General features: G+C 42.8%; 1 protein-coding gene across 1 annotated transcript; it reads left to right on the forward strand.

Moving 5' to 3' along the window:
- The first annotated feature begins 2,223 nt into the window (after positions 1 to 2,223).
- On the forward strand, positions 2,224 to 10,952 carry ppm1kb (protein phosphatase, Mg2+/Mn2+ dependent 1Kb). Its single transcript, XM_086119933.1, has 7 exons — positions 2,224 to 2,347; positions 3,853 to 4,379; positions 5,507 to 5,607; positions 8,431 to 8,596; positions 9,688 to 9,832; positions 10,184 to 10,318; positions 10,810 to 10,952. Exons 2-7 carry the CDS (start codon positions 3,907 to 3,909, stop codon positions 10,939 to 10,941), a joined length of 1,152 nt encoding a protein of 383 aa, XP_085976059.1. The 5' UTR covers positions 2,224 to 2,347; positions 3,853 to 3,906; the 3' UTR covers positions 10,942 to 10,952.
- Positions 10,953 to 13,798: the final 2,846 nt, after the last annotated feature.

Below are 13,798 nucleotides of genomic sequence, written 5' to 3' on the forward strand. Positions count from 1 at the left end.
TTGCCTGTAGATGCCACAATTTTGTGGCAAAACACGATGTTACTATGGTCATATTAAATGATGCCCCTCCCCTCACTTCAGCATAGTTCTTTGACACAATTGCGCCGCAAGATGGCGCCAAAGCGATACTTTATTAGATTTAATAATTTGACAATAATTTAAGGCAAACCCAATTTTGTTTTTGCTTGACAAAACCCCCCAGAAGGTGTTAGAATTTCGACTACAACTAGAGTATTTTTTTCTTTTATTGATTTACTTCAATATGATTTTCAAACTATCTTCATCAGATTTTTTTTCATGTAAACTGCATGTTTTTTCTCGTTAAAACAATGTACCGTACATTATGTACAGAACACAGATAAAGCATATTGTTAAAAATCACACTTTCCAAAAACTACAAGCACATCTTGTGTGTTAGATAAAACAAAAATTTTGTTTTTGTTTTGTGTTTTTACATCAAATCGCAATGATCGTACATGGCATTAAAGCCCAAACTAATTCCATCAGTGAAAGATCGTGTGACGTAATGGGATGAGGTTGACATTTTGACCTCTAATCCACTCACAACTCGTGACACTGCACGGTATAATGCCAAACCACTTTTGTTTATTTTAAAAGCAGAAGGAAGTGTGGTGTGCTTATAAAATAAAACCAAGGGTAAACAAAACCGATGCTTGTTTTTATCGGACCACCCATTTCTGTAGTTGTGAGCTTGACAACACATTCTAAACCATGGGTGTCCAAAGTCGGTCCTCAAGGGCCGCTGTCCTGCCTGTTTTCCAGCTCTCCAAGGAGCAACACACCTGATTCAGATGATCAGCTCATCAGCCAGCTCTGAAGCCGCATTAGATCATCCTGATCATTTGATTCAGGTGCGTTGCTCCTTGGAACGCACCTGAATCAAATGATCAGGAGCAACGCACCTGAATCAAATGATCAGGATCGTTCTCATGCTGCTTCAGAGCTGGCTGATGAGCTGATCATCTGAATCAGGTGTGTTGCATCCGGGAGAGCTGGAAAACAGGCAGGAAAGTGGTCCTCCAGGCCCGGAGCTGGACATGCCTGTATCTAAACCACCAGAAGATATCCTTTGCTAAAAAATTCAGCTCTATATATATAATATATATTGGAGCGTCTCTGCAAGATGGTCAAGAACTTGGAGAAACTGGAATCCGTGCTCAAATATTGACTGAAATCACGGATTTGGCTGATCGACGCCACTAAAGAGACATAAGCCACGGACTCAAGGCTGTCTTAAATTCTTGGGCAGCCTGCTACCAAACCAACATCTGCTATCTCGACCTTCCCCTGATGAAAGTACGCACGGAAGCTAGTCCCCCACCATCACCCCCTCCCTCATACATTCCCTTGTTTCACCGTCTTCATTGTTTATGTCTTGTGACCTGTTGTAACTGTCATATGCTTGTGCAGGAGTTTTTTGCTTCACTCAAATTATCCTCAAATGAGGGTAGTTCGAACGTGGGTTTTTTTTTCTCCCCCTCTCCCTCCCTTGTTTCTTTCTGACTTTAGGGTTGAGTGAACGCTGGCGCGTTTTGGCTGCCGCTGCTCAACCCGTATTGTTTTGTGTTTTTTGTTATTGTAAAGTGTCCTTGGGTGTCTTGAAAGGTGCTTATAAATAAAATCTATTATTATTATTATTATTATTATTATTATTATTAAAGGGTGTTGACACCCAGTGGTGATGCTGGGCTGAAGTCTTGCGAGGAACGAGGAAGTCTCATGATTGTGGCATCAGTTACGTCATACGAAAGGAATCCTATGATTAACGGGAGGACGTGTATTAAAACTGCAATTTTTTTTACCCCCCAGCCCCAATTTTGAATCAATATTTTTGTTTGTTTGGGGAGGGGTCACACACTTTTGAAAACCAATTGATTTCTTATCAACAGCGGCTCCTTACCCTCAGATAATATTTATTGAATATATTGGAGGTTCATTTCCGTCTGTGGCTTTACGATAATATATCTATTAAATGCGATTGACACTGGAGTAAACATAATAATTTAGGTCAGCCTCAGAGTTGTTGCTCGGTGGCTGCTTACGTAATCTGCTAATTGATGATTGGTTGTTTTAGCAGTCATCTGCACTCTTATATCACCAATCAGTTTTCTTGTTTTATGGGCGTCCACGGAGGAGAAGAGATTTCTAGCGTTCCGATTGGCTACCAGCACTCTATTACCTTGTTTAACAACATTGCGTTATACAAGCTAGCAAGACAAGGGAGAGGAGTGTCGCTTGCCGCTGCGCGTAAACCATTCAACGGGACAACAAAATAAGCGTCTGAAGGGGAATAAAACAAAACTGCTTTTTCAAAAACAAGTCTAAGGTAATATTGTTCTGTGGCACTCTATTTATTTTTTTGTCCAATTCGTCGTAGCTAGCTCGTTGGTTAACTCGTGCTAACGACAAGAAAACATGCTAGCTACGCATTTGGACCGAAATTCATGGGACCGTCAGATTTTTTGGCTCGCTTTCCTGTACTAAATATGTGCTTCACTCCATACATTACATAACAACTGGAGAGCGTCCGAGATGTGAAAGGGGATACGTTACTATCAAACAGGCAGCCAATGTTCGCCGAAGAATTTGGTCACACGTACTCTTATTTGTGATGCACATATACAACGACAAATTACAGCACCGACGGATTTGCGTTGTTGTAGTGTGAGATGTGACCATTAAAACCGCACAAAGCACAATTGACTACAATAAATAAAAAGCTATAAAGTATTTCACTATCTTGTGGTGAATGTATGTAATTGTTAACCTTTAGGAGGCGGGGGGCAGTTACAGTTATTCTGTGCTCAGGCCAAATGATTAAAACACTACTTCGAGACCCATCTTGTGGCATCTCATTGCCATTGAACTATCTATTTAAGTGATTTGGGAAGTTTAATCTTGACTAATTTGTTCTAATGGTTATCAGCAGCTACAAACCTTCTGGGGGCGGGGCTCAATTGCTCATGGGTTTTTGCTAAGGCTGCACAATCAAATTTGCATTGCAATGTAGTTGAATGCAATTTTCAAATTGCAAAAGCTGCAATTTTGATTTTAAAAAAATGCTACATTTTGGCTGGTCAGTCAGCTTTATTATATGTGTTTAATTTATTTCTTTATATTGTCTCCAAGTAGGCGGCCCGGTAGTCCAGTGGTTAGCACGTCGGCTTCACAGTGCAGAGGTACCGGGTTCGATTCCAGCTCCGGCCTCCCTGTGTGGAGTTTGCATGTTCTCCCCGGGCCTGCGTGGGTTTTCTCCGGGTACTCCGGTTTCCTCCCACATTCCAAAAAACATGCATGGCAGGCTGATTGGACGCTCTAAATTGTCCCTAGGTGTGAGTGTGGGCGTGGATGGTTGTTCGTCTATGTGTGCCCTGCGATTGGCTGGCAACTGATTCAGGGTGTCCCCCGCCTACTGCCCGAAGACGGCTGGGATAGGCTCCAGCACCCCCCGCGGTGAGGATCAAGCGGTTCAGAAAATGGATGGATGGATGGATGTCTCCAAGTAAGCTTAGTGCTTGTCATTGTGAACAGTTAAGACTCCAAGTCAAATTGTAGGTCGGTTAACAACTCTGAAGTAGAAAAATAAATCATCGTTCATAATAATTCATGGTTTATTTGCCTTCATTTGATCATAAGACTAACCCATAAAACCAAAAAGTTTATGTGCAATAAATCTGATGTAATTTATTGTATACAGATTAAATTATTGCTTGTGTCTGTTAAAAAAACACATAGAGAACCTTGAATTTTTTTTTCCCCAAAAATCTCTACTGTGCGCGCAAATCAGGAAAAAACAAATAATGATTGTGTCTCCTGTTTTTCCAATGTTAGGTGATTGGATCCCTCGATATCCAGTGCTTCTCTGGTATTCCTGCTCTAAGGGTGATGTCAATCGCCTTTCTCGCCCGCCTCGCAAGGTGCAGCAGTGGACCCCATGTTGGACGTAATGGTCTCCCCCAAATGGCCCTGGCTCCCCTCCCGTTGAAGCAGGACATCACCCTTTACTCCGCCATCCCCAAGAGGCAGATCCACACGCCTTCAGACAAGCGCCGCAGCGGCACACGTTTCGACGCCGACAGCAGCGGGCGCCCCACCACCTGGGACTCCTTTGGCATCTGGGACAATCGCATCGACGAGCCCATCCTGCTGCCGTCCAGCATCCGCTACGGCAAGCCCATTCCCAAGGTCAGCCTTTCCAATGTGGGCTGCGCCTCGCTCATTGGGCAGCGCAAGGAGAACGAGGACCGCTTCCAGCTCTCCCAAATGAACGACAACATAATCTACTTTGCCGTGTTTGACGGGCACGGTGGACCAGAAGCGGCGGATTTCTGTCACAAATACATGGAGAATTTTATCAAGTAAGGATTTGGTTTGATTAGATCGAACTTCGGGGAGCCAATCATTTGTTAGGGGTCCGTCGTGAGCTCTTTTCTTGTCACTGGACATCATTTCATTCATTTCTCATTCATCCTGGGTTGGTGTCAAACAGTTTGGCAGTTTTTTTTTTTTTTTTTTTTTGCTCCAGAATGCTCCAACTCTGTAAACGTCAGCTTTACAGATGCCAGGGTCAGCACTGCAGATGTCCAAAGCATGAGATTGCCCTATCGGTGTGTTTTGGCACATTAGTGTGACACGAGAGATGATCAGGTCAATTATTAGTTTCGGTAAGTCGAAAAAGTCTACACACCCCAGTTCAAATACTATGCGATGTTAAAAAAAAGAGAGACAGAGACCAATGAAAGTAATTCCAAAGGTTTTTCCCACCACTAATGTGACAGCACCAATAATCTATTCAACATAATTAAAAAAAAAAAAAAAACGACAACAACAAACAAACAGCCCCAATGCATGTTGCTGCCACCCACATGATTCACTATCAGATGCCAAAGCTTTTGGAATTTTGGCCAAAGGTTGAACCTCGGTTTCATCGGATGATAAAATCTCCCAAATGTGACAAAAGGTTTATTCTTACTGTTTTTTTTTAATCCCTTTTTTTTAACATCACAAAATCCTGGCATTCGAAAAGACTCGATATCCACTGTACTTCCCAACAATGTATTTTTTTGTTCATCTATCTATACCAGTAATGTATACTGACAGCCGCAACCATTTATAGGATCTTCTGTTCGATAGCAGACGATGCATAACTGAGCTGTGTCGCCCATGGTGGTAATTTTCAAAGCCCAATTTTTTTTTCCCCCACATTGCTGTTCCATGTGAAAGGTGCGGACACGGAATAGAGTGAGGTCGCTTTCGGGGGTTATTGCGCCATCGTAGATAACAGTCACATTTTGCGTGAAGGGGATTAGCAGAAAGTTAAGACATGGGCGTGAAAGCAGCTATTGTGCCTCCGCTTGTTTGCTCCTCTGGCGCGCGATGCACACAGCAGAGACAAATATTTGAGACATTTATTTGGAGCGTAACATTCACAAAGAAGTCGTTGTTGATTCTCTGTGCACTTAGATTGGTTTGTATGTTGTTGCAGGGATCTTGTGGCCGGCGAGGACAATCTGGAGCTGGTTTTAACTCGAGCCTTCCTGGAAGTAGACAAAGCTTTAGCCAAGCATTTGCAGTGCTCTTCAGATGGTAGGTTGACCAAAAATATTATTCCTCTTTGAAACTGAGTTCTTTGTCCGACACAACGAAACCCTTTTTTTTAATTTTTATTTTATTTTTTTTTTGAGTTTAGCAACATGAAGGTCTGTGATTTATAGCAAAGCTAAACTCGTGATTGATCAACAAGACTCCAAAACAAGTGGCAGAGCGCACTAATGTTTTATCAACTGCTTTCGACATCTACCGAGATGAGTGGCACATTTCAAGGGGGGGGCGCAATGAATTCAGGAGTTGCTCAGTTTATGACAGTCCAACCTTATGATATTCAAGACCTGATTTTCTAAGACTCCAGATAGCCGGCGCTAGATTCCATGTTTCACGCACTCTCACAGATTGTGCACAGATTTTGATTGGTTGATTTCCATCCACACTGACCATATAAAAACTTAACCACGGTTTTAAAATACACCTTTACAAGGAAAGGAATCATGTCTACATATCTTAGCCCGGCGCACTTCAAAGTAGGAAGAAGTGGAAAATTGATCTAGTCCTACAGGTTGGACGAGGTACCATTTTTGTTTCATTTACATGCAATAGATTTTAATAGAATCTTAGTCCAAGAAGTTTTCATGATTTTTAATTTTTTACATACTTAAGTGCAATATTAATGTTCAGACTGCATAATATTGATGAACACTGAGCCCTACTATGCTTTGTATTCTAATGATGGTAAAGAGTACTTAGCCACCAAAATATATTTTAAAAAAAATAATAAATTTTAGGTGGTATTCCAAAAAAGTTTCACAACCATCGAGCTACAACATGCAGTGCATGCAAATGATGAGTCTATCTATGAAGCAAGGGCAATATTTGTAACATAATACAACTGTGTTAGTTTTGGGCTGATGTTAACACTAGTTGACGTGTTGACGTGGCACCCACGGGGGCGCCGCGCTGTGTGAAATGTCCCAATATGCCTGTATGTGTGTGTGTGCATGTTATCTACGGCAGCTGCGGACCCAGCTCAGAGCTGGAGGCCCTTGGCACCAATGTGGATGACGAGGGGCTAGATATTGAAGGAGAGAGAGTCCAGCGGGTCCTAAATCCTGGACTTCTGGAAGGTTCCCTATCTTTCTCTCACTCCTCTCTCTCCCTCACTCTCTCTCTCCCCCTCTCTCTCTCTCTCTCTCTCTCTAGCTCTCTCTTCGTTCTCTTAACGAGTGCTTGCGAGAGCTTCTTGTGAGAGTGCGCGCGCGTCAGTTTGAGAACGTCTGTTGTCACCCTCTGCCAGAAATACTTCACGCAGACGCAGCAAGTCTAATGTGCACAATTGGCCCTGGGAACGCCGCTCCTGGCTAACGGAGCTCATCTGTGGAGCAAGTTTGGAGAGCTGAAGTTCAGTTGGAAATGCATTGAAGCATATCGTTGCTGTCCAATGACAACCCCCGCGCGACCGCGTTACTCATTCTGTGCCGGCCATTTTCGGAAACGACAGCCTGACAGTTACACGCGAGCTAGACGTGTTTTAGAAAGTCTAAAATTTAGTCTATTTTCTCTCACCGACTCGACAGGTGCGTCAAGGAGGCGGATATAAAACGTCCTCGGAACGCTTAAAAATGAAGATGCGCCCTTTTTAAAATTATTTTTGCGCCTAGCACAGTCTAATCTCTGTGACCAAAATGTCTGTTGCGTCAGGAGCTCCATTCGCCGGCTCCAACAGCCATTGAGGCACAACGCGGTCCCAACCGCGCTAAACTCGACTTGTCCCGACAATGAAAATGAAGTTACGCCTGTTCTTACGCAGTGGGCACGGGCGCCAGTCTACGAAAATAGGACCCATAATGTTCAAAGTTTGAGATCATATTACGTTTAGAAAAATAGACGAAGAGACGTGTGTACTACAACAGCATTTTCTACGATCGCCAACATAAGTTAACATCGATGCTGGCTCGCCGAATATAGCCGAGGACCGCAAGCTCGTGGTCAAAATCGACACAGCTGCCGGTGTGGTAAGAAAACAAACGTGTAATAAACACACTCATTCAAAACCTGCCTAAAGGGGTTAGCCAGTGAGCAGCCAGCCAGCTCTACAGTCTCATTAACTTACGGTCAAGTCATTCACCAGGCCAGGCACCAAATTTTCTAGTAATACACACTCAAAAACACGACAGTAGAACGTTTTCTTACTCTGTCGACTAAAAACAAAAATTCCAATTTTGTTCATGTAGTTGCTCTGAAAACTCTACACACCCCTGTTCGAACTCCAGGTTTTGGTGTGATATTCATGGTGGAAAGTTTCAAAATGATTTATCTTGGTCTGGTATGTTGTACCTCCCGAAACCTGGCATTTGAACACGGGTGTGCAGACTTTTTAATATCCACTCTATGCCCCCTTAAAAATGAACGGTGTATTCACGGCGAGTTGAACAGCAACGAAATGCGGCAATGGCTACTTCCGTTTGAGAAAATTGAACGGATCATTTTTGCTGCTATATTGTTTTTTTTTAAATTAAAAAAAAAAACAACATCATCAACATCAGACCGCATTTGTATTAGTAGTTGACTTTGTATGTGATTGTTTGATTATCAAAGCAATGCTAAGTCCTGTTGGAGATGTATATTTAACCAAACGCACTCAACTGTTCACGTGCATGTGCAACAGTCCCCCCCCCCACCCCTCTTCATTGCCAACTTTTTTATCTACTACATGACCCCCTCTCCTACCCCCTGTCTTCATGTCTGTTGTGTGTGTGCGCGCGCTCGAGATATAGATCCATCCTGTGGTTTGTTTGTGCACACCTGCAAAGTGTCGACTCGCGTCTCTCACGCACGCCCTCTGTAATGTCTCTGTAGCGCCCGGGGTGAACGCGGGCACCACTGCCACCGTGGCCCTGCTGAGGGACGGCATCGAGCTGGTTGTGGCCAGCGTGGGCGACAGCCGCGCCATGCTGTGCCGCAAGGGCAAGGCGTTCAAGCTCACCATGGACCACACGCCCGAAAGGAGGGACGAGAAGGAGAGGCAAGTGCGCAAACGCTCCAAAAAAGTGGTGCGGGTTTGGAGTTCAATCCAGGTAGCGCTATCTGGCCGACACCTTATTTCAGGTGTATTGGGTACTCATGAAGGCTGCCAATAAGAGCCGCTGATACCGACATTAATATGCAATATTTACATGCATACAGCCATGGAAAATAATCTGAGGTCACCCTTGTTTCTTCAGTTTTCTGTTCAGTAGAGATCAAGGTACCTTTGTTTGGACCGATATAGTAACTCTTTTGAGCTGGTGGGAAACGGCAAACCTAAGGAAGAGAGTATTTATTTTTCTTTTATCGGAATTGGCAGAGAAAAGGCTTGGGTAGCTCTGGTGTGATTATTAAGATGTGTAGAATAAAAGCCTCGTCAATTGTGAAATTGTTAAAATGGAGAATTTTTGTCAATACATTTTGCCATCACAAATACATTTTAAATGTTCTTGGTATTTTATGTTTGAGGTGTCACTTTTTTTTTTCTGCATTTAAAAAGCCGTCAATTATATGTAGCTTTTTACCATCTGCCTGGTCCCTATCCCATACCTGTCAACTCATACGGTTTAGCCATAGTTCATACGGATTTTGTGGTGAATCTTACGTATATGGCCGTATCGCACAAATCATACGGATTCTGAAAATTTCAGTTTTTTTTTTCACCAACTCCAAATTATTTGGAGTTGGTGAAAAAAGTAACGCAGGAATACAACTGAAGTTGTAGAATGATGCCACTAAGTAGAATGATGATTAGACATTAACCAGACATTGTATTATGGAGATCTACAATAAATATCATTGAAAATTTTGTGGGTTTTTTTCTGCCGTTATTAAATGCTTTGGTATGTTATAAGGATTTTTTGCTCTTTATAAGGATTTTTTTGGTAGTTTATACAGGTTGGGGCTCCAAAAGGTTGACAGGTATGCTATCCCCATAATGCAGGTACACTGTACCTGGATTTTGTGTTGGTTACATTACTGTGGTTTAGTTACAGCTAACGCTACGCTCACGCTGAACGACAACGTGGGAGGGGAAAAGAACAACCTCTGTAATTAAGGCGCCTCTGCCTCTTTATTGTGTCTGCTTAGGATCAAGAGGAGCGGCGGCTTCATCACTTGGAACAGTTTGGGGCAGTCCAATGTCAATGGCAGGCTAGCCATGACGCGCAGCATCGGTGACTTTGACTTGAAGGGCGTCGGGGTGATTGCTGAGCCAGAGACCAAGAGAATCGTGGTACGTTGACGTATTGAGACGAGGTGAAAGTCCCCCTGGTTTAGTCCTGGCCCCATTTAAATTTCTGGCCAAGGAGAAGAACTGTTGCGTGTCATATAACGGGGTGGCGGGGGCAGTAATGGTAAGGTTAACTGTGTTTGCCTTTGATTTTTTTTTCTAACGGTATTTATCAAATGAAAAAAAGGAAATCTTTACAGATACTGTATAATTAAATTGCCTTCAATGCTGCAGGAGCAGAAAGACGCCTCTAGGTGGTGCCAAGTTCACACAAACACTTGAGTACAATTTTCCGTGCTGTCAAGGCTTTAATATACGAATCATCATTGAGGTCTTCTTCCCCACCCCTCAAAGCTGAGCCCCGTGCACGATTCCTTCCTGGCGCTGACCACAGACGGCGTCAACTTCATCATGAACAGCCAGGAGATCTGCAACGTCATCAACCAGTGTCACGACCCAAAGGAGGCGGCGCAGCGCATCTCTGAGCAGGTACGAGCTGATGCGACCTCAGCCGGGTCAGCGCTGTCGTTTTGAGATATCAATGGAAAAATGTGTTGTTTGCACTTGAATGGCTTTTGGGGGGGGGGGGGCACAACAAAAATGCATGGCATGTAAAGCTATTAGTAATGAGCTTAAGTAGACTGTATACAGTGCTTGTTAGGTTAGTTGCAAAGTAAAGACAAATACTGAGGGTTGTTTCCAAAAATGAATACCCACAATTGCCCAATGGTGACTTTGTGTGTTTTCAATCAGCGATGGGTAAATCTATTGATCCATCAATGCGTTACAAGACTTGCCTTCGCACTTTCAATTTCGGGTCAGCAAATCCTCAGAACTTTGTGAACATATCTTTGTGACAGCCTTATAAATTTGTGATTATCAATGATGATTACAACTACACGCACTCATACACGCATGGCTCAGGTGATATCAGGTCACGTGTCGCGGCTTCTAAACGGCCTCGGCGTGTCCTTCGGCAGGCTCTGCAGTACGGCTCCGAGGACAACAGCACCATCGTGGTGGTGCCCTTCGGCGCCTGGGGCAAACACACCAATTCGGACACCAGCTTCTCCTTCAGCCGAAGCTTTGTGTCGAGTGGGCGCTGGGCATAGTGGCGGCGCGACTGGGGGTGGGTAGGGATGCTGGGGGGAAGGGGGCGTGGTCTGGGGAACATCCCAGCTAGTGCAATAGTCGACAACGGTCCTTTGTGGGTTGGTGGGAGGCCGGGGGGGGGGGCATTTGGCGTGTGAGACAACTGCTGTGTGAGCTCCATTCAACGAAAGTGTACTCTGAGTCTTCAATTGTGCAACGGCATTGCGCTTTTTGCTGCTAACGGCGAAGGAGGATCAGACAAGCTTGTGAGCGTTGTTCCAACATGCTTACCTTGTAAAAACAGTGCAACCTCTTAAAGTTGTCATACAAGTCGGATGCGAACAAAGTAGCGCGAGCGCAGAGACAAAAGCGGTTTCTGATGATTTTTTATTTTTTTTCGCCAAACACTTTTGAGTTTGTCATTTGACAGCACCAATTTTAGTTTTTGTGCTGGCTGCTCAGTGTAATATAAAATCAACAATCACAATTTGAAAAAAATTGGATCCATTAGTATAGTTTTACATATATGACTAAATAATTTTTCCTGTTTTGGTTCAGATGCATGTTTTTGTTTAGCACAGTTCTCAAAATCTTACAAGGAAAAGTTTTGCGGAGAGAAAAAAAGGTCATTTGACAGGAAACAAGTTAGAAGGGAAAAGGTTGAAATTGTACAGAAAATAAAATGAGGCACCCGCTAAAAAGTTGTTTCACGAGAAAAAGTAAGCATTTTAACAAGAGAGTTTTTTCATCTTAGTAGGAAAAAAGAAACTTGTGATCTTACAAATAATGAGGAAAAATGTAAAGTTGAGGAGGCGAGTAAGAAAAGGTATCCCAAATTATTTTACAAAAACAATTATGTAATATTACGACAGAATATTCTCGAGTTTCCGTATCGCTTTTCTCTGTATAAAATTAGAGAAAGAAAATCAAAAGAAGAGAATTTTTTTTTTTATGACACGACAGCTTCCGAATTGTTTTTATGATGTGGGAGATGTTGCGTCGTCGGCTTCGTCATCCGTTCGGACCCTCGAGGGATCGGCTGTTGCTCTTGGCGGCACTGACGTTATTTGCACTTAAAAGAAAAAACAACTTTCGGTTTGGTTTTTGAAATGACTCGACCAAGTCCATTTTTCAGACTGTTCGTCAAAGAGAATGCGCTGTTCACTACGTATTTAGAAGCTCTGGTGTCATGTAACTGTCGAACCTCTTGGACCTCAAGCAGGGGTGGGCAACCTTTTTCGAGCAGGGGCCAGTTGAGGGACACACGAACGAAAGCATGATGGCACAATGGAACCAAATACTTTTGGTGGGGCTTTTGAGTTTTAGTTTTTATTGTTTTTTGTTTTTTTTGGGGGGGGGGGGGGGGTTGGTACAGTGGTACCTTCCTTTTGTTCCGTGACCAGACTGATAACGTGTCATCATAGCAGGGGGAAAAAAATGTCCGGTTGTGCTGTACATCGATAAACAGTTCTGTTTTTTCCCATGACATCAATCACGCAGATTTTTAAAAAAATATCCATATTTTTCGAGCACATCGGGTTTTTGAGATCTTTTTTTTTGTTTGTTTGTTTGTTTTACAATCCATTGTAATTTATAACTATGACATTTAAGAAAAAAAATTCCACCTCTTGCTGAAACTAACCTTAAAATCATGAATATTCCTAAATATGTTACTGTATTATATGATTATTTAGATATGGGCGAGTAACAGAAAGCGGATGATACGGACCTAATTTTAAGATATCGAGTAGTTGTGGAGGCTGCGGATACCAGACACCGATGCTTAAGGCAAAAAAAAAAAAGAAATCTGACATTGAGCAAGTCCTCCTCGGCATGAGTTGGCGCCACACCTCGTCAGCTTGACACATTTGCACAACATCACTTGAAGACAGGTTTTTGTTCACTTTTCTTTTGTTTCTTTTTTTTTTTTTAAATGTGTTAAATGAAATTTTATATATCAAAAGTGCTGGAGGTATCTGTACTAGGTATCGTTGGGTGCTCCGAGAGTTTGTACTCGCAATGTTAAAAGTTTGTAACTGTTTGCTGTCTGCCAAATTGTGCGCATTATGCGACACGGTCACAAAACGGGTGAGCCGTCAATCAAATTTAAATTTAAAAAATGAAAAGAAAGTTGGCTGGTCATTTGAAAAACTGTCTGTGCCACTGTACACGCCGTAGGTTGCCCACCCCCTTGTGCTTCTAAAGATCATAACCAAAAATTATTTGTACATTTGCCTCTAGGAATCATTTGCACAATCTAGCGGGTCGGAGACGTGAATGAACAGCATTTTTTTTAAAATAAACATTATATTTTTATGACTTATATGTTTTCTGTAATCACAATCAAATGTTACAACGAGACAAGCGAGCGCGGCGCTGAGACATAATCAGGGTACCGAAAAAGTACAGCTTATATTGTGTGTGTATATAGGAGCTATTTATGCAAAAACTTTATTGATTGAACCGTGTGGCGAACAACTTAAATGAAGCACACCTCCTGTTGGGATTTATCAGCGTCCATCCATCCATGTTTGTAAATATCGTTTGACCATAGAGAGCGTCAAACGACACAACCTCATTTCAAGTCCCCGCTCGCTGTGAACAACGCTGTTTGTCATTATTACCGATTATATTGACCGCCGTCATCGTCGTTACATGTGGGGGGTATACTTGGGGACGGACTGTACACGGCGGGCATGGATTATGTTTTATCACAGTAGTGATTTGTAATCTGCGCTTCTGGAAATGTACTCATAGTCTTGTTTTATTTTGGGGTAATCAATACAAGAGAGCGCCATCAAATTTGAAGTGATAGTAGTAATGATCACTTTTTTTGGAGGGGGGGGCGGTATATAAATCATTTTCCTCTGATGTGAC

The sequence above is a fragment of the Hippocampus guttulatus genome, chromosome 9 (assembly GCF_054856545.1).
Source record: "Hippocampus guttulatus isolate MCC_2025c chromosome 9, RoL_Hgut_1.0, whole genome shotgun sequence".
NCBI lineage: Eukaryota > Metazoa > Chordata > Actinopteri > Syngnathiformes > Syngnathidae > Hippocampus > Hippocampus guttulatus.